General features: G+C 40.3%; 1 protein-coding gene across 3 annotated transcripts; it reads right to left on the bottom strand.

Annotated features, from left to right (window-relative positions):
• Positions 1-50: 50 nt before the first annotated feature.
• Positions 51-27,433, bottom strand: FNBP4 (formin binding protein 4). 3 transcript variants are annotated; one of them, XM_070727818.1, is made up of 17 exons: positions 27,169-27,433; positions 24,193-24,282; positions 18,706-18,842; positions 18,291-18,474; positions 16,945-17,092; positions 16,707-16,857; positions 14,846-15,193; positions 13,221-13,419; positions 12,030-12,154; positions 10,993-11,097; positions 9,740-9,873; positions 8,594-8,769; positions 4,131-4,444; positions 3,218-3,359; positions 2,863-3,128; positions 1,543-1,700; positions 51-1,196 (listed from the first exon to the last, which is right to left on the bottom strand). In XM_070727818.1, exons 1-17 carry the CDS (start codon positions 27,290-27,292, stop codon positions 1,106-1,108), a joined length of 2,892 nt encoding a protein of 963 aa, XP_070583919.1. In that variant the 5' UTR covers positions 27,293-27,433; the 3' UTR covers positions 51-1,105. The 3 variants fall into 3 exon arrangements, with proteins under 3 accessions (XP_070583919.1, XP_070583928.1, XP_070583936.1); XM_070727827.1 differs by having other exon boundaries at positions 8,621-8,769; positions 27,169-27,368; XM_070727835.1 differs by lacking the exon at positions 10,993-11,097 and having other exon boundaries at positions 27,169-27,367.
• Between the last annotated feature and the right edge of the window lie 514 nt (positions 27,434-27,947).

Raw genomic sequence — 27,947 nt, 5'->3', positions numbered from 1 at the left:
CTAAGTATCATTTTTATTAACAATGGGCTCAAGCTAACACAAAACAGTTCTGAAGTATAAAAAAAGATTTTATTAATGTGTATGTACAAATTTACATAGCCATAAACTGGAGAAATTCAAATGGCATCCAACCATAAACCATCCTTTCTTTCATTTTACAGAAAATCATTCACTTGATTTAGATTTTTAAAAAGCAAATGGAGAATTAAGTCAGACATTCAGAGGTTGAATAGTCAGCATGGCTTTAAAAACAGAATTTCTGCTGGAATTCAATGGCATGGACTTAAGAATTAAATACTGAGAATTTCCCCCCCACTCTTCTAGCCGGTATCTATCAACTGGCAGCCAGTTAGATAGGTCTTTAACACAGAGTAGCATAGTAATGTGGGTCTTTATGAGAGGGGGCTGTATTGCAACTGATCCAGGACTATGCAGGCCACTCAGCTATTGCTTGACCAGCAACAGAATAGCAAGCCAGCAGCTTTTTATACGAATGAGTCACTTGGCTCCTTCCCTGAATATCCAACAGTAAAAGCATGCTCAATATGGCAGCTACATAAAAGGGATCTTCCATCTTGTTTTAGCCACACCAGTGAAACTAGTACAATGTCAGAGCAAAAATAGGAAGGGAAGATTATATTTAATACAATTAATGAAAATGCCCAGGGGAGAAAAACGAATAATTTTGCCAAATGCAAAATGTTGGCAAAACCAGGAATGAAACAAGGGATTCAAATCCTGAAATGCTATGTTTGATCTAAGTGGCAAATTACAGCTAGACACATTACAGTACTTGAGAAAGCAAGAGTAGAAATGAGGAGTAAGAAATGGAACCAGCCAAAGTGCATCAATCAGTAATTGTTATCCGTTCCACCAGGGAACTGGACAGAATGGTAGGTCAGCTGTCTGAAATGGGAGCTGCTTAACATAGAAGTATAAAGCCTAACCATCATTTCACAGGCCTGTTTGCCAAAGAATATCTCCAAAAGATTCCCAAGTCCAACAAAATTCTCTCTCAAGGAATTGAACTGAAATAAGTATCTTCAAAGTTACAACAGATCCAACAGTAAAAGGTTCTAAATGTACAGTTATGGTTAAAAAAAGCTCATGTTTTTGAAGTGGTTTTCCGCCTCTTGAGTCGAGCTCTCCAGTCTTCAGGCAAAGCCTCAAAATTGGCATTTCTTTCTGCCATACCACTGTAAAAAAAAATAGGAAGGGATGTTACAAAAAAAAAAGAAACTATAATATAAGATCTAAAATCAGAAGAACATTTTTCTTAGTGTGCACCAATTCATGAAAAAACATATCCTAAGTAGTGAATATTTCTTGTATATAGTACATATTGTTTTGTTAAATAACAGTTATGTTGAAAAGCAAGTTAAACACAAAATCACTTTCCATTTTTGTTGATAATGCCACATAACATAACAGATGCTGCCCCCAAATTAGGAAAAAATGAACTGAATCAAAATATTTATATGCAGCTGGGTGACAGATGCATCATGCAGCAATTAACCAGGCATCATGCAAGCTTCTACATACGTGACTAATTGCTGCTGTTTCCATTCTTCTATCCGCTTCTGTGACATCACTTCCCGATCTTCATCAGTAGAGCTGGAGTTTTCCTCCTCATCCAATTCCCGTTGAATACTCTGCCACTTCTTTACCAGAGATGGCATCTTTGTCTTGGTTTTTTTCCTCTGTAAAAAAATATTCACAAACATCAAAACTATTTATTTCCTCTTAGCTATTGCCTAATTCTAATCTGCTTTGGAAAGTTTGCATCATTAAAACATTGATAACTGAAATAAGGAAAGATGGTTTTGTGCACCTCCTTGGCTTTTAAGAAAATAATCAGCCCTTGATTTCTCATCTATAAATAAATTGTAGCCTGTATGTTTTCATAATGTGTCATAATCTGAAGCCAGTTTGGACTGGAAAAAGATAATTTGCTTCATCAAGGACAGCCTGCAATGGGGAGCTATCTGTCACCTCAGCCTGGACATAGGCTTATGTCCAAAGAGTCAATGACAGTCGCTTCGGAAAAGGCTGATGATTTATTTATTTATTTGTTTATTGGATTTGTATGCCGCCCCTCTCCGGAGACTCGGGGCGGCTAACAGCAACAATAAAGCAGTGTACAATAGTATTCTGATGTTAGAAATAATTAAAGCCCATTAATATAAAAAAACCAAACATACATACATACCATGCATAGAATTGTAAAGGCCTAAGGGGAAGAGGGTCTCAATTCCCCCATGCCTAACGGCAGAGGTGGGTTTTAAGCAGCTTACGAAAGGTAACTGTCATCATGACTTCTAAAGATCATATTATTTTCATGACTAAGGTATCTTTAATAACTTCCTGGCTAAAAGTTACAAACCATTCTGGACAAGGATCAAAAGGAAAAGTGGTGGAACATTCTAAATATTGTATAACACAGCCTGTCTACCTTTGATGTCAAAAAAGGAAAACTGATCCAGCCAAAATAATTACCCAATACCCAGCTAAACAATTCTACATTGCTGTTTCATGGGCACAAGAAAGAAGTCATGATGACTCTTTGTTTCAAACCCAAACATATTAAAAGAGTTCAGAAATTATGAGCACCAGGCTAGTATCTCCAAGATGACTGAGATCAGACTCCCTCCAGGATGTTAGCTCTCATGCGATGAGACTATTTTCTCAATGCAATTCTATAAACCAATATCCTAAAACAAACAACCAAGTTTCCTGCATGAAATGCTACCCAATGAACAAGTAGTAAGATTGGCTTAATAAAATAACACACATTTCTATTTGCATGCAACTCATTCCATTTTGGTACATTCAATGACCGAAAATTCAAACTTATGCACTAACCTTGCTACCTCTTCTAAGCTTTTTTGATTTATCCAGAGATAGCGACTTTGGAACATGTGGAGGTGGTGACTGAGGAGGAGGAGGAGGTGGTGGCGGCGGTGGTGGTGGCGGCAGATGTTCTGCAATGGCAGGTGAAGCTCCTGGTGAAGGAACTGACACTGTCGTGCTGGCAGGAAGTCCCCCTGAGGCACTACAATCTGAATAGCCCATGAGAGCTGGCTGTGGTACTCCAAGGTAACTTGATTGTAAATTCACCCCTTGTTGGCCTGAATACATAATAACAAAGAATGAGAAATGTCCTAAGATTTTCCCCACAGTTATCAAACCAAAGCAGCACTTAAGGAATGAAACTTACTTCCTCCAACTACTGACTGGCCATAAAGCACTGGACAACTTCCAATAGTTGCTGCTCGCTGCACCAGTCCAGCATTCATTTCAGAAGTTTTTCTTTTTAAAGGTTTAGCAGAAGTTGTGGATACACTGGTCTCAGAGTTGGTCTGGAAGCAGAAAGAAGGAAGTCAAGTTTGAAGCTTGTGAATCATACAAATCTTTAACAAGCAAGTACCATAGTTCCTGTACATTGTTTAATACAATTGTGAAAAACTGCTACTGCTACCTGCAACAGAGACTTGCAACAACAGACACTTTCAACTACTATTAATAGAAATATAGTCCAGCTGTCTTTTGAAAAAGCACCCTTGAGACCACAGTGACCTGGATGATTCAGAATCTCCACAGACAAAAAGAAATGTTTGTATTATGACTGGATTACACTATTGCTGCAGGACTATCCTTGAGGTTGGAGTAAAAAACAGTAGCCAGAACAAACGGCTGAAGCTCAATTGCTAACGATAGTTTGCCCATTCTGAAGGCATTGTGCCAATTTGCTAGTGTCCTAAGTTCAAGATACTTACATTAACATAAAAAGTATGAGTTAATATTTATATACTTCATGGAACAGCTGTTCCATACCTGTTTTGTACTTGCTCATCAATTAAGGTTTAATGGGACTATCCCTTGAGTGTTACTTGCACCAGTGATTTTTTACATATGTCATTTATGCTTTATACTACTGTGTTTTAACTGTTTTATTTATTTTAAATATAGAGAGGACAAATTTGGTTACTCTTATTAAAACATTTCAATTTCAAAGTGTGTTTACTTCCTGATGTGGCTTTGGGAAGACCACAAATTACAAACGACAGAGGTCAAATTGGTTTCACAGTGGAGAACAGATATAATCCATACTCCAAGGACTATTAATTCACCTGACTGTTGGCAACAGCTGGTCGAAGGAGAGGTTTTAGAACAGCATCTTCCTCTGTTCCTGGTGCTGGTGGCTCTTCATCTCCCTCATCTTCCATTTCTACTTCCTGTATTTCTCCATCTTCTCCAGGAGGTGGGGGAGGGGGAGGGGGAGGAGGGGGTGATTCTGGTGGGGGTGGCGGGGGTGGGGGCATTTCTAAAGGTAAAGGAGGTTGCAATACTGGGACAGAGGGCTGAAGAACAGTCCAAAACGGACTGAGAGGCACCAGAGAAGTAGCTCCAGTTTGACTAGAAAGAGAGTCTTTAGAAACAATACCTGAAAGAAAAAAAGTCATATGTACAGATAAGTTTTAACCAGTTTGCCTGGACATTTAATTGCTTCTATCATTTTATGGGGCCATTTTTTTTGCTAAAGGCAAATCTACTTCTTCTTTTTTCATTATTTTTTAAAGAAAGAAAAAAAAATGAAAAAATAGTTGATGCTGAGATAAAATATTGATAAGTGGACAAATAAGTTACTGAAGTTCTCTACTTAATGCACCATATATCGTTGATGAAAAATTAACCAGAAAGACAAAATACATTAAGCTATTTTTGACAATAAGAATAAACATTTCAAAGACCTTTTGAATCTGTCAATTTCCACTACTTTGTTAAAGATGCCATTAAAAAAGGGGGGGGGGGAAACAAACATTTAATTTCTAACTTTTGTTGTTTTCTGATATACTCTTCTTAAAACAGTTCATTTAGCATTTGTTTGTTACAATGGCATTGAAAAGACTTACGACCATTTTTCACATTTACAACCTCTGCTGCATCCTGATGCTCATGTAATCAAAATTCAGATATTTGGCAACTGATTCATACTTATTGCTGATGTATTCTATTGTGCTGATTATAAACCTGTCATTATTATGTATATCTCAAATACACTCAGTAGTATTCTAAAAGGTTATCCTCTATATTCAACAAAGAGATTGATTTGTACAGTCTTCGGAGGGGGTGGCATACAAATCTAATAAACTATAACTATAACTATTACAGTGATCTCTTGACTTTCGTGGGTCTGACTTTCGCGAAAAGTCTATGCCACGGGTTTTCAAAAAATAAATAAAATAATTTTTTTGAAAACCCATGGTATTTTTTTTATTTTTAAATTTTCAATATTTAATATATTTAAAAATATCCGCTTCTGCCCCAGCCTCCCGATCCCTCCCATTTAATTCTCCGAGCGTTGGTACGCTCCACTTCAAACAGAGCCTTGCAGGCGGACAAGACCACCCTAACTTGCCTGAGGGGGGAAGAGCTTAGGCCGCGCTGCCTCTTTTTCTGCGGTCGCTTACTGCCGCCACCGTCACCTAAGCCGACCACCTCCCAGCTGACCGGCCTGGAGCTTCCCCTCTTGCCTTGAGCTTCCCCTTCCCCTTCCCTGACCCTGAGGACCGGTGCTGCTACCACCGCCATGGGAGATGCTGACAGCAAGCGCAGCAAAGCCCCCGGGTTGCCACCCCGTTGCCCCTCCGGGTTCTGGGGGTAAGTAAAATCAGGAATGAAGGATGGAGGGGGAGGAAGGAAGGAAGGGAGCGTCTCTACTTCACAGAAATTTGTCTTTCGCGGGACCACTGTACTGTGGTTTTTTCTATGTCATTGTCTTCTTTGTAAATCCAAGTTACGTACCGTATGTTACTTCCCATATTTGCGGTATCACTTTAAAAAAAAATTATCATTGTGTTTGTCAGTGATTTCAACAATTCCTCTGAGTTTTTCACAATACTGAGCTATTGCCCAATCTAGATCTGATTCTTTCCCAAGTTATGCTACCTTGAGTTACTTATAAAATAAAAAAGGTAGGATAAAATTGAAATAAATGGGAAAAAATGCCGCTTTAATTTCTTGGGTAGTTATGGGCTTACTTAATGTACACAGACAGTGGAAACTTTTGCATCTTATTTGGAAACCAAGGACCCAGAGTATGGAGGAAGTAGGGAGAGGCACACTGCAAGATGCTTGAGGTCCAGTGTAATGTTCTGCAGTCTGTGTTGATTTGGGGAGCCATGACATCTGCTGGTGTTGGTCCACTGTGCTTCATTAAGTCCATGGTCAACACAGCTGTCTACCGAGAGATTTTGAAGTGCTCCATGCTTCCATTTGTATATGAGTTTTATGGGAATGGTGACTTAAATTTTCCAGCAGGATCTGGCACATACCCACACTGCCCAAAGCACCAAAACCTGGTTCAATGACTGTGGGATTACTGTCCTTGTTTGGCCAGCAAACTCACCTGACCTGAATCCCATAGAGAATCTATGGGGCATTGCCAAGAGAAAGATGAGAGACGTGACATGGAACAATGCAGCCGAACTGAAGGCATCAGCAATGCCATAGGCTTATAATGTCCATGCCATGCCGCATTGAGGCAGTAATTGCTGCAAAAGGGGCCCAAATGAAGTACTAGGTACATATGCATGATTATACTTTTCAGAAGTCCGATATTGTTCTGTGTACAATCCTTTTTTTATTGATCATACGTAATATTCTAATTTTCTAAGATGGGAGATTTGGGGTTTTCGTGAGCTGTCCCAAGGATGGGCTGCTGCCTGGATGGGGGGGGGGGGGCACAGTGGGGTAGTGTAAATGGAGCTCCACCCTAGAGCACCCAATTTGCACTGAAAGATGTTGAAAGAAAATGCAGGGCGTCCTGCATAAGCCACACCCACAGTGTGATAGTAAAAAATTTGGTAACCCTTCATGGCTTGAACTATCTTGCCTTGCATGTTATATCTCTCATATATTAAATTTCACATTTTAAGTTACATTACTAAAATAAATAAACTTTTGCACAATATTCTATTTTTTTCAGTTTCACATGTATGTCTATGTTGGCCATTAAATTTCTTAAGGACAGTGTTTTCAGTGTATTTATTCATAGCTATTTATTCAAGAGCTTCAGTGTTAGCTGTTGAATATAGTCCCTTGAAAAAATCTGTCAATTCTTCTATAATTTCTGATATCTGCAGCAATGTTTTTTTGGCTGATAATCTTTTTTCTAACCTAATCCAAATTTCCCTGATGTGTGCTGGAAGTGACATGTGTGCTGAAACTGACATAGGACAATGTGTCATGTGCCCTGAGATATGGCTTCATGTGCCACTTATGGCACGCGTGCCACAGGTTAATTATCACGGGTCTAGAGGTTAAAACCGCAGCCTTGAAAGCAGGAGATTGTGAGTTCAAGTCTGCCTTAGCCATTAAAGTTTGCTGTGGCCAGCCAGCAGCCCTTAGAGCCGGTCGCGGATCCCACCAGAGAAGAGACTTATGTGCTAGCAGCCTTTGCAGCTAGGACCCAAATTGGACACAGTGAGGAGGCTAAAAAGGACTTAGTGCCAAAAGGCAAGAGTGGTTCCTCAGGAAGAGGTCTCCTTGAGAGTAGACTTGGGACTAATTGGCAACTCCCCTAGCCTATTTAACGGATGGTGATTAACATTTAACACCTGGGAAAAAATCCTTTAAAAATTATTCTTTATTTTTATTTGGAATGTAAATGGAGGCACATAGGGAAATATCTAACCTTCTTTCCATAGTTTCTAAATTAAAATCTTCCCTTACTTTAGTCTTCAAACTCATCCAATACCTGTCAAACTGGCAACCAGATATAAATTGTTATTCAGTTTTTCTTGGGTTTTCCAGCGCCTATGTTCTTGTCAAGTTTCCTTTGCTTTAACATGTGAGCAAGTACTATTTTTACGTGGGTTTCTTCACCTCTAATATTAAAAAAACATCCAAATAACCGGTCCCCAAACTCTAGAATAAAACTGAAAGAATTCCAGCAGAAAGAAATCTGGCTGCCCATGGATAGATTGATGGATGGATAGATAGATATGATGCATGAACTGCACACAATGTAGAATATCCTAGTTCAGTGATGGCGAACCTATGGCACGGGTTGCACGGGTTGCACACAGAGCCATATCTGAGGACATGTGAGACATGTGCCCTACATCAGCTCCAGCTCCAACTGATTTTCAGCCTTCTCTTCAGCTGTTTCCGCTCTCCCCAGGCTTCAGGAAAGCTTCCTAAACCCTTGGGACAGCAATAAATGGCCCAACAAGCCTATCCGAAGTCCGGAGGCTTCAGTGAGGCCTGTGCACATGTACGGAGGGAGTAGTCCGAGGGATTGTGCACATGCATGGGGGGTAAGGCATTGCATTATGAGCGTGGGCCCATACACACATGCTATTGCGTGGATGCACACCCTTTTGGTACCCAAGGCAAAAAAGGTTTGCCATCCCTGTCCAAATTTATATACACAAGAATGTTATAAATCACACACTCTCGTTTCAATGTACAGATGAATACTTAGGCATGCTTTAAGCAATCACTCTTCTGTGTTAAATACGGTCGGTCCCCTCTAAAAATGTCCCTCCCTCCCATTAGTTTTCTTTTAGCAAAGCACCCAGGTGTGTACCTGTAGTATTATCAGGAGATTCCTCACCAGACTCAGTTTTCTCCTTCAATGCTTGTTTGGCAAGAGCTTCTGGTTTATTCTCTAGGATTTGTCCTTCCTCCTCCTCCTCCCCATCTGGGAACTCCCACTGGGATTCGCCTGACTGCTCGTTAACATAGAAATAGCGTCTATGATCCCTAAATCACAAGAAAGAAAACAAAGCTTTACTCTCTTCACCCCCCACACGGACACAATAATGTGGCCCTATCCTGCGATAGTGGAATACTCTCACAGGAAGAACCGCTTATAAAAAGGACTGCTGTTCACAAAGGCAACAAACAGGTTTGAGGAAGAATTGGCAAGGTGAGCTTGCTCCAAACTGTTTGTGGTGTTGGCTCTGTGATCACAGCCCCGACCCCCTTGCTCCAAGAGAAGGGGGTGAGCGAAACAACTCGCTTGCGGCCGATATGAAATTAAAGGCTGTGTGAGGAAATAGACTTTAAAGGTAGTCTCAGGATTCATTTCCTTCCAGAATAGCAAAAGAGAAACAGCCCAATTTATGAAAGATGGCTGCTCCCATGGACTGCTGCAGTCACATGTATTGATACTCTTGGTGTCAGACATAGTGAATGGCTACTGAGAGGGAGAGGATCTGGGAGCTGAAAAACAAAAGAGCAAAGATTTCAAATAAACAAAAATAATCAAGAAAGCCAAAAATAAGAAGAAATAGTTTGGTCTGACCTGCTGGCAGGAGATAGTTATCTTGTTCTTCGTTGAGATCCTCAGGTAGTGAGCTTTCCATAAGGACACAGACGTTACTTGGGAGCGTAGTTCCTGAGATCCTGCAATGTGCACAGAGCTCTCGCATGCGCGACCCCCCAAGCCCGCCCTCCTTTTAGCGCATTTACATTCGAGAGTAAACACCAGCTCTGTCCAATCGCGGAATCAAATCCATTTCAATACACTTAACATAGACTTTATATTTCTCCAATTTTTGTGGCTGGCTCAAAATCTGTATGTGCCAGAGGCTCTTTGCCCGCTCAGCACCGCTAAGTGCAGCTGCTCTCAGTCTCCAGACAGATGACGGCAGGTCGGTAGGTGGTGATGATCACAAATCATGTCTGAGATGTCAAAGGTGAAAGGTGAAAAGGGGAGAAGAGTGCGTACCTGTCCCAGTGGCAGGACCAGCCTTTAGGGGCGGCGTTTATTTCATATTGTTTTAGCTGTTCAGCTGCATCTTGTAATTTGCGTTTGAGGTAATTTCCTTGGAGAGCACCTTCCCGCCAATCTGCAATTCGAGTCTGTCAAAGAGAGATAAAGGCACAGAATAATGGAAAATTTGCAGACAACTGGCCACATGCATGCCATATTCTGCTTAACTCTAGAATTTTATACAGTGCTAAGGCCTTAGCATAGGAAGCAGAAGCAAAGTTAAAGCTTGTAATTAATTATACAGATTACATAGCATCCATTATGTCCGCAAATAAAATACAGTGATACCTTGTCTTACAAACTTAATTGGTTCCGGGACGAGGTTCTTAAGGTGAAAAGTTTGTAAGATGAAACAATGTTTCCCATAGGAATCAATGGAAAAGCGATTAATGCGTGCAAGCCCAAAATTCACCCCTTTTGCCAGCTGAAGTGCCCGTTTTTGGGCTGCTGAGATTCCCCTGAGGCTCCCCTCCATGGGAAACCCCACCTCCGGACTTCTGTGTTTTTGCGATGCTTTAGGGGAATCCCAGCAGGGGAATCCCAGCATCAGAAAAACAAGCGCTTCTCTGGCAAGGGAAGTCCGGAGGTGGGGTTTCCCAGCGAAGGGAGCATCAATGAAATCGCAGCATCACAAAAACACCGAAGTCCTCAAAACCCTACCTCCAGACCTCTGTGTTTTTGAGATGCTGCAATTTCATTGAGGCTCCCCTCGCTGGGAAATCCCACCTCCGGACTTCTATCGCCAGCGAAGTGCCCGTTTTTGCACTGCTGGGATTCCCCTGCAGCATCACAAAAACACGGAAGACTGGAGGTGGGGTTTCCCATGGAGGGGAGCCTCAGGGGAATCCCAACAGCGCAAAAACGGGTGCTTCGCTGGCAAGGGAAGTCCGTAGGCAGGGCATCCCAGTAGCAGCGGTGGGTTTGTAAGGTGAAAATAGTTTGTAAGAAGAGGCAAAAAAATCTTAAACCCTGGGTTTGTATCTTGAAAAATTTGTATGACGAGGCATTTGTAACACGAGGTATCACTGTATTGTTTTAAATGAAGCCAGAAGCTGATGGGGGAGGAAGGGACAAGGGAAGAGAAATAGAGACTGCTATTCATGCCATGGACTTGAACTTTCTAAATTCTTATCGCACCACAATCCTTTGATGTATATGGCTTCCTATATTCCATTGTTTCTTTTTAATAAAAGGTAAACCCTGGTTACCTCAGTCTGCAACAGTAGCATGTGGAAGTTAGAGATCGACTGTCTACTGATGCCCAAGAACTCCAGCTTGCTTATCAACATATTGGCCAGCTCTCCAATCTGAAACTGCCAAAAGTAAAGCAAGCAAGAGGTCAAGTTTTGGTTTGTTAGTCATAACATAAAAGACTGTTTCAATGCTGACTCGCAACTGTACAAAGATCCATGATCTGAACAGTAAATCTCAGCTGATAAAAATTGTGACTAATAAGGATCAGAGTTGAGCCAATCAATCTTAGCCAAATATTTTTAAAAATGTATTGTCCTTAATCTTATTGCCCATGTACTTTTATTTTATCCTAATGGGATAATTTAAGATCTTATCTAATTTTAAATATGTATAATTCAGTAATCATTATGTTCAATGCAGACTTTTTTCACCTACTTTGCACAAAAATGCTTTTATTTCGTTATTCAGTACTGACAGACTCAAAAGGATACGTCTGTATGGTCTTCATTACTAATAAATACTTCATGTTACTAATAAGACTGCCTACTTTTTGTTAGAAATTGCATTAACACCTTCACATATCAAATGCCATGTTTCTAAATTCCTGTAACTTTTTTGGATGCAGCACAGAATATGTCTGTCTAGAAGTATTACTAGAAGCAGTTAAAAATAATTAAAACTTAAAAGATTCAGAGGTATTCTGTGATAAAATAATCTACACTAGATTAAGTACCAACAATGACTTAAGGACAAATTCACATGTACACCCAAAAAATACAAAGAGGTTAAAAGAAATTTCAGTCAATAATAATAATAATAATAATAATAATAATAATAATAATAATAATATATTAGACTTGTATGCCGCCCCTCTCCGGAGACTACAAATAGCTGTATTTATTCTGTGCTTAAATATGAGGTTGTAACTGATCATACATGTATCGTTCAAAGTCATATCACTCTTCTTAAAGATATGAAAATGATCACTGTTTGTCAGGAAAACAAGATTTCCAAATGATATACCTAAATATATGGTTCTCTTTTGACACACCTTTAAGTCCTGCTCTTCATCTTCTACCTTGAAAACCCCTTGTGTTTTCACTTTGTCTTGACATTCTTCCATGTCTGGTCCAAGGCCCAAGTTGTCATCAGCCGTTTCTGGTTCTTCCTTCACAGCTGAATAGAAAATAAGAGTAGTGACTGTATAACTTACTCTCTACTTTCAGTCTCTACTGTCACAGAATATAAGGATCAGAGAACCGGAGAATGTAAATTAATTCCTTGTAATTTAAACCAGTTTTCTTGTCCTGTATTCTGAAATAACTGGCTCATAAACAACCCTTTGATATTTGAAAACAACTGCAACATTTGGTTTCCCTGAAGCTTGTTGACTTCTGCTTATTATTCCAGCCTATCAAAATCTTGACTGTATTCTCCAAGGTGGCTGTTATTCCCTCAACCTAGTGTCTGCAAATATAATGATCGCATATTTAACCCTAAAATGGAGCCCTGAAGTATAACACTAGATATTTTTCTCTAGCTTGATACATGCTCATCCATGGGATATTTAACCATCTGTATATCTATCTAAAAGTATCCTGCCCATATTTTGTTATTTTCTCTGCCCGAATCTCTTGGGAGAGCTTGCCAAATGTTTTGCTGAAGTCAAGATTCTACCCATTGCATTCCCCTGGTCAACTAACATATTGGGGAATGAAAATTAGTACCAAAGTTAGCTCTCACCAAGCAGTACATTTTTAAATAAATGTTTACAAACTGAATATTTCAGTAATCTCTCCCAGAGTTTGCCTGGTACCAATTTCAAAATGACATGTAAATGACTATGTCCCACCCCCACCACCCCTTTTGAATGTATGTACAAAATCTGTCCTTTTCTACTCCTCTGGAACTTTGGTAGCCATGATTCCTCAAAGATCACACACACATAAAAATACATTTGCAAGTTCCTTTGAGACTATTAGCTATCTGACTCTGTTTGGGCCTTTTTAAACAGATTTCCTTGGGGTAAGAAAAAGAGTTGAGAGCTTCTGCCATTTCTCTGCTAAATATTCCTCTATCTTTTGGGAGGTTTCTTACCGCTGTTATCCTTCCCCAGGCATTTCCTCTGCCCAATTTAACTCTCCATCTTCCCTTAAACATCTTTCTTTCAGAATAATTTGGCACAGGTAGACAGAAAGACATAAGCAACTAAGGTTAACCAAAGATATGAAAAGAATCTTACCAGCTTCTACAGGCTCAGGACTATCTTGGCCTGTCTTGCTAGACCCTCGGCTTGTAGATTCAGGACTAGCAACTCCAAACAGTTTCCATTTCCCTTGCTTTGGTAACGACTGCCGTGCAAGATCTGATTGACTTGCATCAGAAAGTGGACTGGAGCCTGAAACACTCCCATCACCTTCTTCCAAAGCTCGTAATTCTGCCTATAAAAACGAGACATTATTTCAGTATTGGAGAACTCATCCACTCATTGCTCCTAAGTATCTGCCTTCAATAATGAAAGACTATATGTGTGGAACACTCTATTATGTAATCATTTTCCTCATTAGTTTTTGTTGTGGTTAGCTCTGGCCCAGCTCCTGCCCCAAGGACTGTGGATGTGGGGGAGACATCCACATGCTGCAGGCCTGTTTTGCCCCCGGTGGAATCTGCTGATGAAGGCTCCTCTGACCAAGAAGACATGAGTGACAGGGAGGAGAGTGTGGCAGACAGCTCAGAAGGAGATCAATTATCTAGCTCCTCCTTGGATTCAGAACAAGAGTTAATGATACAGCCACGCATGCGGAGCGTGATGCATAGGCAACAACAACTGAGAGATTATTATCAAAGAAAATGAGGCCACCTGTGGTTGGGTGGGGCTGTGGTGATTAGTGAGGCTGCTATAAATAGCAGCCTGTGGGTTTGGCCATTGTGGAGGATTATCTGATCATTGTGTTTCGTGACTGCTTTACTGACTTTGACCTTTTGTGTGCTGATTTTTCCCCGCTTTGAAACTAAACCAGGGCAAAGTGTGTTTCACTTTGTGAAAGAAGAAGGACTTTGAATTGCCTCACAGCTGCAAGCTAAGTATCACAGAACTGATAAGGGACTTGTACAAATTACCAGTTTGTTTGGAGATGAGTGCTCTTTGCTATACCAAGAGGGCTTGGTTTAAGTGAATTTTCATTATAAAGAACATTGTTTTGAATTTTCAAACGTGTGTGTCTCTGAAATTGTATCTGTGCATTTTTGGGAGGATTCTACCAGAGTGCTCGACAGAACAAGTTTTAATACCTTTTGCTCTAAGCCTCACTTTACTTGTTGTTATCAACTACTGTCTAATTGGCCATATCCACTACCTGTTTGTGAATCTATAATTACTTCTCCCACCCCAAATAGTGAATTTGATCAGTATACTTTTTTTTTCAACTAGGAATTTGATTTTCTATAGAGGAGAAAATATAAAAAATGTCAAATTGAATGCTAAACAACTAACCACTATAGATAATAACTCTGTAATAATGCAGTACACAAACTCTCAGTAGAATGAAGAAAGCACATTATACATATATAGCCTCCAAAAATATGTATCATCTTTGATTTGGAGAAATAGACCTAAATATGTTTTTGGCATTTTATTGCCAAGAATCTATATATTAAAAGATAGAATTAATAAGTTTTCTTCTACAGGGCACATTTCTTTTAGATGCCGAAGAACACAACAAGTTAATCCAAAATGGGATTTCCCCTTTGTAGAGTCTTGGAAAGATGTTATAGCTCTTCCTTCAATGCAGTAAGTGTAAGTAAATCATTTTCTTCTTAGCTAGCTACAACTTTGACAAACTAATTCCTACATAATATATAACCTACCTTCTTCCTCTCCAACACCATTTCCAGTTCCAGAGTGTCTTGCTCTTCTTCTTCTTCTTCCTCTGCACTTTCTCCTGATTGCACCACACTACAAAGGTCTTCCTGAGAGGGGTCTTCCCCAATATCATGAACACCTTCCAACTGCTGATCAGAAATGGCTGTTGTTTGTTCTGCCGTCACATCTTCTTCCATCAATGGCTCCACCTCCTCTTTACATATAACCTTCCTCCTCCAGCGCTCCTCTTCCTCCTTCACTACCTCAGGAAGCAAAGGAGCCAGAAGAGATGCAGCCACTCCCTTTTTCTCTTCTTCACTGCTTGATAGTGCCTGGATGCCTTCATTCACCTCCTGTGAAGTCAAGGAGATTTTTTTTCTATCAAAATATTCACTTCTCCCAACTATTGCTAGACAAAACATTAAAAATAACGTTCTAAGAACTTCTAGAATACTTGACAATAAAGAGCCAATCAAGTATTTCAGACAAAGATCACAAACAGCATTTGCAGTATTTAGCTCTGGCACTCTAGTTTTCTATACATTCTCCAGTCACTTTGAACAGTGAGATAGCTGGCATAAAGATTTAATAAATAACTATAGAGCCCTTCTGAATGCCTATATTGGGTCGTGTTCTTTTTGCCCTATTCATTCAAAACTTGAAAATGTACAATCAATGGATTAACAATGCACAAAACCCAGAAATACCCAGCTCAGAATTTCTAATTCTAATCCCACTTTAGGCACGAAAGCCAGCTGAATAACCTTGGCCAGTCTCTCAACCCAACTGTCAGCCCAGCTCATTTCATAGGATGGTATTTGTGAGGAAAATAGGAGAACAGAACATTATGTATATTTCCTGCCTTGAGTTATTTGTAAAAAAAAACCCATAAAGGTTGATTAAACATCTAATTAAATAAATAAAAACTTTAATCTAAAAAGTTTTAGGCTTAGGAAAGAAGACTTCGGGACAGAGTCTGAATTCATTTCCCAAAATCTGTGTTGTGATTTTCGGGGTAGGGTGGCGCTGTCTGAGAATAGACAGGATTGTCAGAGGACCTTTCTAAAGAAGTTCATCAGTTTAATTTAAAAAAAAATATATGTAGAATGCAAAGCAACCTAAGAATCCCAGCTCCACCAACAGTTTCTTGAAAATATTTTAATATATCAAGTTAATGACTCCCCCGGAGAGGGGAGGCATATAAATCCAATGAATGAATGAATACTATTTTTTCAGTAGGTCTGCATTGGAAAGTACCAAAACCAAGCTGCAGCCTATCAATCTTTTCCACATTGCAACACTTAAAAAACAGTTTAATTAAGAGGAGTTGATTTAAGATGAAATATTTTCGTTTTTCCCAATTTTAAATAATGAAAATGGCTGCTTCAAAATTAAACCCAAATTTCAGAAAGGATGCAAAAGTAAGCAGTAAGCTCAGCCCCCGCTAAAAAGAAGATTGGGGAGGATTCCCAAATTATTATTTTTTTATGGTTGTAAAGTTCTATCAGAGTTTCATGAAAAGCTATATACTTATGCATACTATTATTTAAAGCGTTATAGATGTTTATTGCTCAACTATTACCCAAATGCAATCATTTCTGTTGGGGGGGATGTCACAGAAATTCATGTTAACATTTTAGGGTCATGGTATCAGAGTTTGAGAACCGTGATGCATAATATTTAGGTATGAACTCTTAGCAACCTAATTTATATAAGTTAATTTTCTACAATATCAAGTATTCCTAAGTGTGAACTATCCATTCTAGATCTGGAAAAAAGAAATCAGAGGTACATACAATCTTGACAAAGGAACAATAAAACAGCAGGCACTTTTAATGGAAATGTTTCATTCCAATTGATACTGACCTTTCTCAGCTCACGTTTTGAAAGAATTTTCCTACGTCCAATACTACCAGCAGCAGGAACAGCAATGGTACTATTAGTACCACCTCCATCTTTCCCCTGAGAACTGATATCTGCAGCCGCCTGGTAGGTTTCATCAACCTCTGTTGCAGAACTAATAAAAGAGCAGTTTTAGTAAAGTTTAGCTTTTTTTAAAAAAATCCAATTTAACGTCTGAAATTATTCACTTCTTTAATTTTACCTGTGTTGGTAATGTTGGAGAGTCTGGACTTGTGTTGCAAGATACTGAGGTAGTTCCCAAGTAACTTCATTTGTTTGAATGTTCCAGTAATAATAGCAGCCTGTGTTTTCATCCCAAACTTCCTGCCAGTCTCCCATTTCTACTCCCACTGTGAGAAAAAAAAACCAAACCCCACAAATATTAATGAGAAATTTTGCCCTTGTTTATTAATCAGCAAATAAGTACAGGCTATGCTATTGAGCATCTCCATATTTCTCCATACACTTACCTTAAACAGGGATCTGCCCCACTCCCCAGCCTCAATAGTATATCCCAAATTGTTAAACAAGACAAAAACCGTGCTTTTAAGAATCTTTCAATTTCAAAGTCAAACTCGTAAAACTCTTTGCATTCAGCCTCACATAAAAATTCTTAGTTAAAGAGAACAGAGGACTTTAATAAATCGTTATATATTAGCAGATTTTATTTGAATAAACATTGACTTGGATGAAGAGATGGGTTGATTAATAATCCAGAAGACAAAAACAAAATCCAAAACAACAAATAATAAAAATAGATTACAGTATTCTTTTAGGAAAAATGAAGCAAAGTAACAAGCAAAGTATGGAGGAATATCTGGCTTGGCAATAGTAGATGTGAAAACGAATTTGAAATTATAACTGATAAGCTGAATATGCAGGTTAACACGGCTGCTAAAAATGCAGATGCAATTTTAGGCTGCATCAATAGAATTACAGTTACCAACCCATGGAAAGTAAATTAATTGGATTCCATCTCAAGTATTGGGTCCAGCAATAAGCACGCTTTTAAAGGATTCATGAGCCATGGTGATGCAGTGGTTAGAGTGCAGTACTGCAGGCTCCTTCTGCTGCTTGCCTGCAATTTGGCAGTTCAAATCTCATCAGGCTCAAGGTTGACTCTGACTTCCATCTTTCTGAGATTGGTAAAATGAGGACACAGGTTGTTGGGAGCAATATGCTTACTCTGTAAACCGTTTAGAGAGGGCTGTAAAGCACTATGAAGTGCTATATAAGTCTAAGTGCTATTGCCATTCAGACAAATTACAAAGCAAATTACAAATAGCAATGTTTATTGCTGGTAACTAACTCTTACAAGGCAAGGCAGAGAGACTTGAATATATTATGCTCTTAGAAAAGGTGACCTGAGTTGACAAGAGCTTGATAGTATTCTTCAAGTAATACACACAATAAAGTCTAAGACTTCTTTATAAACCAAGAGTGCGGTACACAGATTAATAGCCTTAAAATATTGGGAAGTGCAATCTAATGGATTAATGATCCTCCCAATATTACCATCCATGAATAAACTAGCTGTAGTGAGCTTACCTCCTGCCAACGAGCACTGAGTGTCATATTGCCATGCAACTATTTGGTCTGTTCCATTTGCAGTTACCAAAACCTGACTGGTAGCAGACTCCTTGGGTTCTGGCCGTGGAGGAGTTGGCGGTGGAGCTGTAGTTGGCACAGTGGCTTCATGAGTTTGGGAAGGAGCAGTAATTGCATCTATTTCCTTGAAAAAGTAGAAGACGACATATTTTAAGAACATGTATTTAATGTAAGTCAAGAACAGAAAATGTTCAATCATCATGCAAAATGTTTGAACAGCTCCTAAAAACATTATCCCCGAGATGCTTTCTCTCTTTTCTTGTCTATTGTAAAGTACTACTGTGAATTCTTTTGATCTTCTACACTAGTTCAAGGACTAAGTCAATTAATGAATCAAAATAACATTCATACTAACCGCTAGAAAATTAGCCAGAGTACTATCGATGTCTGTTGAATTATTTCCATTTGCATCTGCAGATTGTGCTGCTTTCACAGTCGTCTCACTGTCCTCTTCATCACTGTCTGCATATGTACCAAGCAAACACAGACCACCTAAAAGAAAAGTCAACATAATCATATCTGGCATTCCACAAAAGCAACATATTATAATTATCCAAATAGGAAATTTAATGTCTGAATTTCTTTTACAGGTCCTTATATTTAGCCAGACAACTTATTACACAACTCTCCAGCAGCAATTTCGTAATTGAGTTACAAAATGCCTGAAATAGATTTAACCCTGCTGTTCTGTTCGAAAAAAGTTACAAATCTTATGTTCGGGTCACATACGACCCGGACCGAAAACTCTTCATTTGAAGTGCTTATGTTTGGTCAATTTGAAAACTTTTTTCACTTGGAAAGTAGTCTGAACATTTCTGCACACAATGATATGAAAATTGAAATGAAAAAATTAATCCTTATTGGTTTATTTTGCACATAAATGTGCCGCCCCCCCCCGTTTTTGTGATTTTTTTTCAATTTATGGATAGTTTTGCTTGCAAAATGCATTCTATTTTACTAAAGTTGGTGTGGGATTGGTAGCTTGAACATTACTGCACACAATGATATGAAAATTGAACTGAAAAAATTAATCCTTATTGGTTTATTTTGCACATAAATGTGCCTCCCCCCGTTTTTGTGAAATAGTCTTTACTTTATGGATAGTTTTGCTAGCAGAATGCATTCTATTTTGCTAAAGTTGGTGTGGGATTTGTAGCTTGAACATTTCTGAACATAATGATATGAAAATTGAACTGGAAAAATTGATGCATATTGGTTTATTTTGCATATAAATTTATTTCAATTTATATAAAAATTATGCTGTTAATTTCAAACTTACATACTTTTTTTTAGTAAAATGGATTTCTTTCATAAAATTAGTTATCTGGCTACAATGTGGTTGATTTTCAAAAGGATATTCCAAATATTTATAGACAAATATGTATAAACAGTGACAATAATGGCACACAGCAAGGCCGGGGGGGGGTGGCCCTTTTGTGGCAAAAATAAACCAATAAGAACCATTTTTTTCAGTTCATTTATATTTTTCTCATGTTCAGAAATGTTCAATTTAGTATATCAAACCTTTTGGGGGAAAATTCCTTAGGGATTTGTAGCCTTAAAAAATATAAATTGACACGAAATTCAGAAAGGATGGGGGGAGGGAGGGGCTTTTTGATCAAAATAAAAATATAAGTCTCAATTTTTCCAGTTCAATTTTCATATCATTATGTTCATAAATGTTCAAACTAGTTTTCCAGTTGAAAAAGTTTTCAAAAAGATTAAATTCAAGTACCTAAAAAAAATATTTTTGGTCCTGTCATATACGAACAGAAACAGATTTGAAGTTATGATATTTTTTTGCCCAGAAAACAATTAGCCACCACCCCAAAAATATTTTTTGATGACCAGCATTGTTAAATTGAGTAAATGAATGCCTAAGATTTTAAAGAATATTTCGGATTTGGAGCATAAAAAAATAAAAAGTGAAAATGATTGCAAGCAGCCGAGGGGGGGGGGAGGCCTTATTTCTGATGTTAAAAAACCAGTAAGAATCATTTTTTTCAGTTCCTTTATATTTTTCTTATATTCAGAAATGTTCAAGCTACCAATCCCACACCAACTCCAGTAAAATAGAATGGATTTTGCAAGCAAAACTATCCATAAATTGAAAAAAAATCACAAAAACGGGGGGGGGGGGCACATTTATGTGCAAAATAAACCAATAAGGATTAATTTTTTCATTTCAATTTTCATATCATTGTGTGCAGAAATGTTCAGACTACTTTCCAAGTGAAAAAAGTTTTCAAATTGACCAAACATAAGCACTTCAAATGAAGTGTTTTCGGTCCGGGTCGTATTTGACCCGAACATAAGATTTGTAACTTTTTTTGCTCAGCAAAAACTAAGCCCCCCACCCCCCCAAAAAAATTCTCATAGAGAGAACCCCTGAAATGATGAAAAGTCATGAAATTTCAAGTTTCAGATATGCAGGGAAAATTTTTTACAGGGACTCAAACTTGGCTTCGGGTCACATACGACCCGAACAGAACAGCATTAATAGTTCTACTATTATAGCACTTTTTCTACCAAAGCTGAATCCTGAAGATATTTTGAATTTTTAAGCATGAATCATACTAGGCCAGGCGTGGACCAAGCACAGCCTTTCCAGCCCCTATTTTTTAGTCCAAGTAATTTTTCCAAATTGCATCATAAAAAATGGACTTTACTCAACATGCTAAACCAAATTACCTTAAGGCTTTAGATGCCAGTACAATGTAGTTAATATTCCCATAAGAATGGGAAGATCACTCTCAACCATGGAAATTTACTGGGTGAGGTGAGATAATCACCCTCACTCAGACCAAACTACTTAAAAGGTAATTGTTGTAAAAATAAAATGAAAGGAGATCCCTATGTAAAAACTGCAGACTCCTGGAGAAAAGATTACCGTATATATAAATATAACATAAATAAAATGTGTAGAGTAGTAGTAGTTCCGTTTATAGCTTCACTGATATTTGCCCTCATGTCAAGAGTGAAAATGCAATCTTTTCATCTAAATGATATGAAATATGTTACAGCAGCAAAGTCAAATTTTGAATATGATTGGGGAATACCAAGAACCACATCAGGAAATCAGAATTTGGCAGATTCTTGAATTATTATTATTATCATTATCATTATTTGGATTTGTATGCCACCCCTCTCCAAGGACTAATGCCTTTGATACAAATTTTAGCTCATTGCAAAGAAAAAATGTGTGTTGATGGCTTGAATTGGATTTTAAATGTTGCCGTCACCAAAATATTATGATAAAATTGTGTTACATAAATTTTGGAAACTTTTTCAGTGTTACATAATTTTTTGTTTATTCCTAATCGACATACTTAATATGTGCTTTTCATGGGTTTTATCTTTTCTTTCATGCATATTTATTTTGATTTAGACTTAGTTATTATGCTTTTCCTTATTGATATACACTATCATGAATCCTTTGAAATTAGGACAAGTTATAAATTTTGAAAAATAAAATTAGTATTTGACACAATATACTGTGAAAATTAATATTATTCTGGTTTCAAAAATCTGATGGAAGACATGTGGCTTTTAAAAATGTTACTATATATAATTTTAACAATTACGAAGAGTCTTTTTTCTCATTTATTTAAAAGGAAAATAATCTTCATTTTAATTAATTCAGAAAAATAACTCCAGTACAGTGATCCCCCGGTTATTGCGTCCCCGACCATTGCGAACAGGGTAATTTGCGATTTTTGAACCCGGAAGTCAAAACACCATCTGCGCATGCGTGCCCTTTTTTTCTATGGGCACGCATGCGTAGATGGCGCCGGGCAGATCAGCTGCTGGGCGGCTTCCCTGGGTCTTCCCCCTCTTGCTGGCGGGAGGGCGAGAAGCCCCCCCCCCAGCACCCGCTCGCCCGCCCTTCGCCCGCCCTTCGCCCGGCCACCCGCCCTTCGCTCGCTGCTTGCCCGGCCACCCGGGTTCGTTTGGCTTGAGGGCTCAGTTGGGAAGGCGCGCGGGTGTTTTAAAACGTCGCCGCCGACATGGGGGGCTTGCTAGCACCCCCCCAAACCCGGGTTGGGGGTTCGGGGGGGTGCTAGCGAGCCCCCCATGTCGGTGGCGACGTTTTAAAACACCTGCGCGCCTTCCCAACTGAGCCCTCAAGCCAAGCGCCAAAGGCGAACTTCTGCGCTTGGCTTGAGGGCTCAGTTGGGAAGGCGCGCGGGTGTTTTAAAACGTCGCCGCCGACATGGGGGGCTCGCTAGCACCCCCCCAAACCCAGGTTGGGGGTTCGGGGGGGTGCTAGCGAGCCCCCCATGTCGGCGGCGACGTTTTAAAACACCCGCGCCGCTTTCCAATGAGTCCCGAAGACAAACGTCAAACTTCCGCGTTTGTCTTCGGGACTCATTGGAAAGCGGCGCGGGTGTTTTAAAACGTCGCCGCCGACATGGGGGGCTCGCTAGCACCCCCCCAAACCCCCAACCCGGGTTTGGGGGGGTGCTAGCGAGCCCCCCATGTCGGCGGCGACGTTTTAAAACACCCGCGCGCCTTCCCAACTGAGCCCTCAAGCCAAGCGCCAAAGGCGAACTTCTGCGCTTGGCTTGAGGGCTCAGTTGGGAAGGCGCGCGGGTGTTTTAAAACGTCGCCGCCGACATGGGGGGCTCGCTAGCACCCCCCCAAACCCGGGTTGGGGGTTTGGGGGGGTGCTAGCGAGCCCCCCATGTCGGCGGCAACGTTTTAAAACACCCGCGCCGCTTTCCAATGAGTCCCGAAGACAAACGCGGAAGTTTGACGTTTGTCTTCGGGACTCATTGGAAAGCGGCGCGGCTGTTTTAAAACGTCGCCGCAGGCATGGGCAGCTTCCTAGCAGCCCGCCAAACCCGGGTTGGGGGTCCGGGGGGGTGCTGGCAAGCCGCCCATGCTGGCGGCGATGTTTTAAAACAGAAACCCCAATCTTCGGCTCCTCGCTAGCGCTGCGGGAGTAAAAACACCATCTGCGCATGCGCAGATGGTGTTTTTACTTCCGCAGCGCTACTTCGCGAAAACCCGCTCGTTGCGGGGGGTCCTGAAACGGAACCCTCGCAACGATCGGGGGATCACTGTATTAAATTTGTAAAAATCTTGTATCCAACTTGCTTTATACAAATAAAAACAGTTTACAGTTTGGATTGATAGCAACTAGATTTCTGGGATTTTTGCCATTCAATAGTGCAATTGTAAAGAGCAATGCCACATAATCTTGCATTGTTTAGTGATAGCAAACCCAGATACTGTCATTACCCAGAACCGCATGGGTAAAGCTAGTGGAGGCAGGAGTCCTAGACAAGGAGAAGGGAGGGGGTGAATGGAGTGTGGAAAGCCTGGTGAAATGTATGGATGTGCTGGTGAGGGCCATGGACAGGCACTGGGGAATGCAGGCAGGCTAGCAAGGGCTGTAGGCAGGCATTGGGGAATGTGGGTGAACCAGTGAGGGCAACAGATGAACACTGGTGGCCAAGGAGCTCCGTAGTGGATTCCTCTATTTGTGACCTTTCCTGCCAGCTTCCCCATTCACTTTTCTTCTGGGAAACAGGCAGGGAAATCATGGCAATCACATGGCAACCACAGCTTGCTGAAATGTTGTAATCACGAGCCAGTCAACACAATCCTGTGACTGTGGAAATATTGCAAAGATTGCAATTTTTCAGACCTGTTGTTAGTCCCCTTCATTTATAATTTTCGCTGAATGAGTGGTCCTAAATCGAGGACTACCTGTATGATTCTAATAGAAAAAGGTAAGACAAAAAGTTAAATAAGTAATATTTAAAACTGTGTTGTATGCCAATAGTTGGACTATAGCTTTAGGTACTATTATAAATGGAATTGAGAAATATTGTACCTGTTGGTTTGACTGGAACAGGACCAACTGGCATGTTAGCCTGTGGAGGGATTGAGGGTTTTGGAACCTCTTCGGTTACTTCAAATTCATCTAGAAAAGGTAAACATAAACCACAAACACTTCAAAAGAATATATTGACTGTAAAAAATAATAAAAACATGCATTGATGGTGCCAGGAATGGTAACAGGATTCTTGCCTAGATTTCTCAAGAAAAGTAACAAAGGCATAAAAACAAAAGAACTTATTATTAACAATATAGTAGTAGTTTTAGGAGTTCAGTCATGTCCGACTCTTGGCAACTTTCTAAGCAAGCGTTCTCCATGCTATGTTGTCAAGCATATCTACTTTCAATTGTTGGCTGTTCATTTCTGTAACATATACAACACATACAAATACACACACACACAGAGTTCAAAAAATCTCCAGAATTATATGACACGTGGTAATTGGGACTGCAGGAAAAGAAGAAATTCAAATTTCATGGGGGAATTGAGACATCTCCCCGGGGCTTATATAGTTTATGTATGGTATGCTTGTGTTGTATTATTTTTAAATGATGGATTTTAGATAATTTTTAATATTAGATTTGTTACATTGTATACTGTTATTATTGTTGTTGTGAGCCGCCCCGAGTCTGCGGAGAGGGGCGGCATACAAATCTAATAAATTATTATTATTATTGTTGTTGTTGTTATTATTATTATTATTATTAAAATTGATACAAGGAAAACCCATTAACAAATTATTCAACTGCTTTCCTTCAATCAACTTTCAAATATATCTTAGTTCTCTCCACCAATGGAAATAAATAAAGTCTATTTCAAATCCAAATGATTGTCTTCAGTGATTTAGCTCAGTGTTTTTCAACCAGTGTGCCGTGGCACACTAGTGTGCTGCGAGACATGGTCAGGTGTGCTGCGAAGAAGGAAGCTCAGGTTCCGGTCTCGCAACTTTTTGCTGAGAGAGAGAGTGAGAGAGAGAGAGAGAAAGCAAGAGAGAAAGAGAGAGAAAGAAAGCAAGAGAGAGAGAAAGAGAGAGAAAGAGAGAGAAAAAGAGAGTGAGGAGAGAGAGAAAGCAAGAGAGAGAAAGAAAAGAGAGAAAGCAAGAGTGAGAAAGAAAGCAAGAGAGAGAGAGAGAAAAGGAGAGGAAGGGAGAGAGAGAGAGCAATGAGCAAAAAGGGGAGGAAAAAAGAGAAATGAGAAAATGATTGAGACAGAGAATGAGAGGAGAGAGAAACAAAAGAGAGAGAAAAGTGACTCTTGATTTAAAGCATATGATAAAAAGCACCCAAAGTATAAGAGAGAAAAAACCCCCAGCCCTCACCTGTTTTTGGAAATGGTTCAAGAGTGTGTATACACACACACAAGGGTGGGGAGGAGACAGGGATGGAAAAAGAGAGGAGAGGGTCTTAGGGTGTCATTTTGTGTCATTTTGGTTGGTGGTGTGCCCCCGGATTTTGTAAATGTAAAAAATGTGCCGCGGCTCAAAAAAGGTTGAAAATCACTGATTTAGCTGCTGCAAAAACCATAGGAAGAGTAATTTATCTAGATTTAATTTTTAAAAAATTTCAAAACAGCTATACTTTTACTGCTCAACTATTCCAGTTGGTTTCTTTTCAGCTACAAACGCTAAAATATAAAAAAATGCACACACCTAGTAATAATATACTTTTAACTATGACTACAGATCATATCTATTAAACTTGAGTATATATAGACTTTTCACACTGGGCATGAAGTAATCGGACTCCCTCAAGGATGATAGTCAATCACTTGCCTTTTCCTCAAATATAAAAACTTATATAACATATATATTTCTGATAGTGAAACTCGTGATTTTAATTGAGGTGAATGTTATTGAATGAATGTTCTATTTGGATTTTTTTATTGGATTATATTTATTATCTATTGTTACAATACCATACATTGTATTGAAGTACATTGACTATGATTGTACGACACCCAGAGTCCACTAGGAATTGGGAAGCTTAGAAATCAAATAAGTTAAATTAAATTACTTATGGATTTTATTTTTATTCTTTTTAAAAAATGTTTGGTCCTGGTTGACTGAAGCTGCCTGTCAATGAATCCACTTAAGTATTTTGTATGATTTTAGCACAGTATCTTGGAATCTCTCCCACCCCTCCCCCCTCCCCAAAAAATCTTAAATATAATTTTAAGTATAAGTGCTTCAGGATTTTCTTCAGAACTGAAAAGAGCAAGGCATGGAAAAGCAAGTTATAATCCCCACCCTGGACGTTTTAAATAATGTCCCAAAAGATACTTGAGGAAAGAAACCACTATCAACCACCCCCAACATTATTTGTCCAGGGGTAATTCCAGTCCAGTGTCACTCCAAGGCCATCCACCCTCTCCAGGCGCTCTTTCTTTCTTTCTTTCTTTCTTTCTTTCTTCCATCCTTCCTTTGTCTCTCTCTCTCTCTCCCCCTTCCTTCTTTCTTCCTTCTTGTTTTGTTTATTTGGACTTTTATGCCGCCCAACTCCCAAAGGGCTTTCCTTTCCACATCATCCCCCCGGGAGAGGGTGAATTTAGAGAAGGGAGGGTGGTGGCCTTCTGTTGTTCAGAAATTTGACAGCCTTAACTGGAAAGCCTGGCAGAAGTCACCTTCTCCCCAAAGGCCGTTTCCCCAGTCGCAAAACGAGCCCCATCGCCGGCCGCCAGAATAGGAGGTTAGGCTAAGCTAAATGAAAAGCGGAAAAACCCGCTCGGGCTTCCCAGAGCTCCTCTCCAAAAACAGGCGCCCATTGTTGTGATCTGACGAGCGGGCGTTAAATCACAGGCGGGAAAAAGGCGGCTTTGCGCACACACACAAAAAGGCCGCGATCTCTTTTACAGGGGGCGGCCGGGGAAACGCGCCCTCCCCTCCCCCGCCTCCACGATAACCCCACAACCCCAAAGCCTGGTAGGCCGCGCCGCGCGATGACAGCCGACGGAGGAATCCGCCGACGCCCTCACCCGCTTCTGACGCCGAGTCCCCGTCCCCCGGCGCCGCTTCTTCCCGTCCCCCACGAGGCCCCGGCGGTGAGAGTTGCAGTATCGGGCGGCGCCCTGCTGGCGCCGGCCGCGATTTTTTCCCCATTCGGAGGCAGCCGAGCGCGCCCGCTCTCTCGGCAGAAAGGGTCGAAACAAGCGAGCGCAGCCTGGGCCTACCAGTGGAGGCGGGGCCGCGTTTCGGGCGCAAAGAGTGTCGGGACGGTGAGGCGGAGCCTGCGCCGCCTGCTGGGCGCCGGAGAGGGCTGGGTGTGGCCTGGAGGACTTGCGCGGCGAGAGGCCGGCAGGGCTTCGGGGACGGCGCCGGTGTGGTTGCGTTGTTCGCCTGGCCAGGCAGGGCGCGCATGGTGCCTCCCGCTTGGGTCTCCCAGACGGAGTGAAAGAAATCTCCATGTAAACAAAAGAGACACGTAGGGTGGTGAATTGCATAAGGTTATTGTTCCCCGTGTTGTCCTCACAATAGCCTTGCCAATAGGGGGGGAATAGACGTGTGCGATTGGCCCAAAGACTCGCGCTAAATTTCGTAAGCTTCCAAGTGGGCGCGTTTAAATTTATTTAATTTATTTGTTTTGTCACGTACGTATTGTATACAAAGATATACATGATACTAGTAAAAGAGAAGCATTAGGACGGGACGGAAGGCATTCTGCTCCTCGTAAAACAGTTGGCTCATGTTTCTAGAAAAGGGGTCTCTCCAACTTCGGTGACTTTAAAACTTGTGGATTATAAAAAAGTGTTAAATA

The sequence above is a fragment of the Erythrolamprus reginae genome, chromosome 1 (assembly GCF_031021105.1).
Source record: "Erythrolamprus reginae isolate rEryReg1 chromosome 1, rEryReg1.hap1, whole genome shotgun sequence".
Lineage (NCBI taxonomy): Eukaryota > Metazoa > Chordata > Lepidosauria > Squamata > Dipsadidae > Erythrolamprus > Erythrolamprus reginae.
This window is presented reverse-complemented; position numbering and strand designations above follow the sequence as displayed.

What these genes read in the sequence shown, in the direction of transcription:
- FNBP4 (XM_070727818.1), bottom strand. Translation starts at nt 27,292, where the DNA reads ATGGGGAAAAAATCGCGGCCGGCGCCAGCAGGGCGCCGCCCGATACTG. An exon ending in TGTTCCAGTCAAACCAACAG is followed by an intron (nt 18,843 to 24,192) that starts GTACAATATTTC and finishes CTTTTCTTTTAG; the next exon opens with GTGGTCTGTGTTTGCTTGGT. An exon ending in ATCTCCTGATAATACTACAG is followed by an intron (nt 4,445 to 8,593) that starts GTACACACCTGG and finishes TTTTTCTTTCAG; the next exon opens with GTATTGTTTCTAAAGACTCT.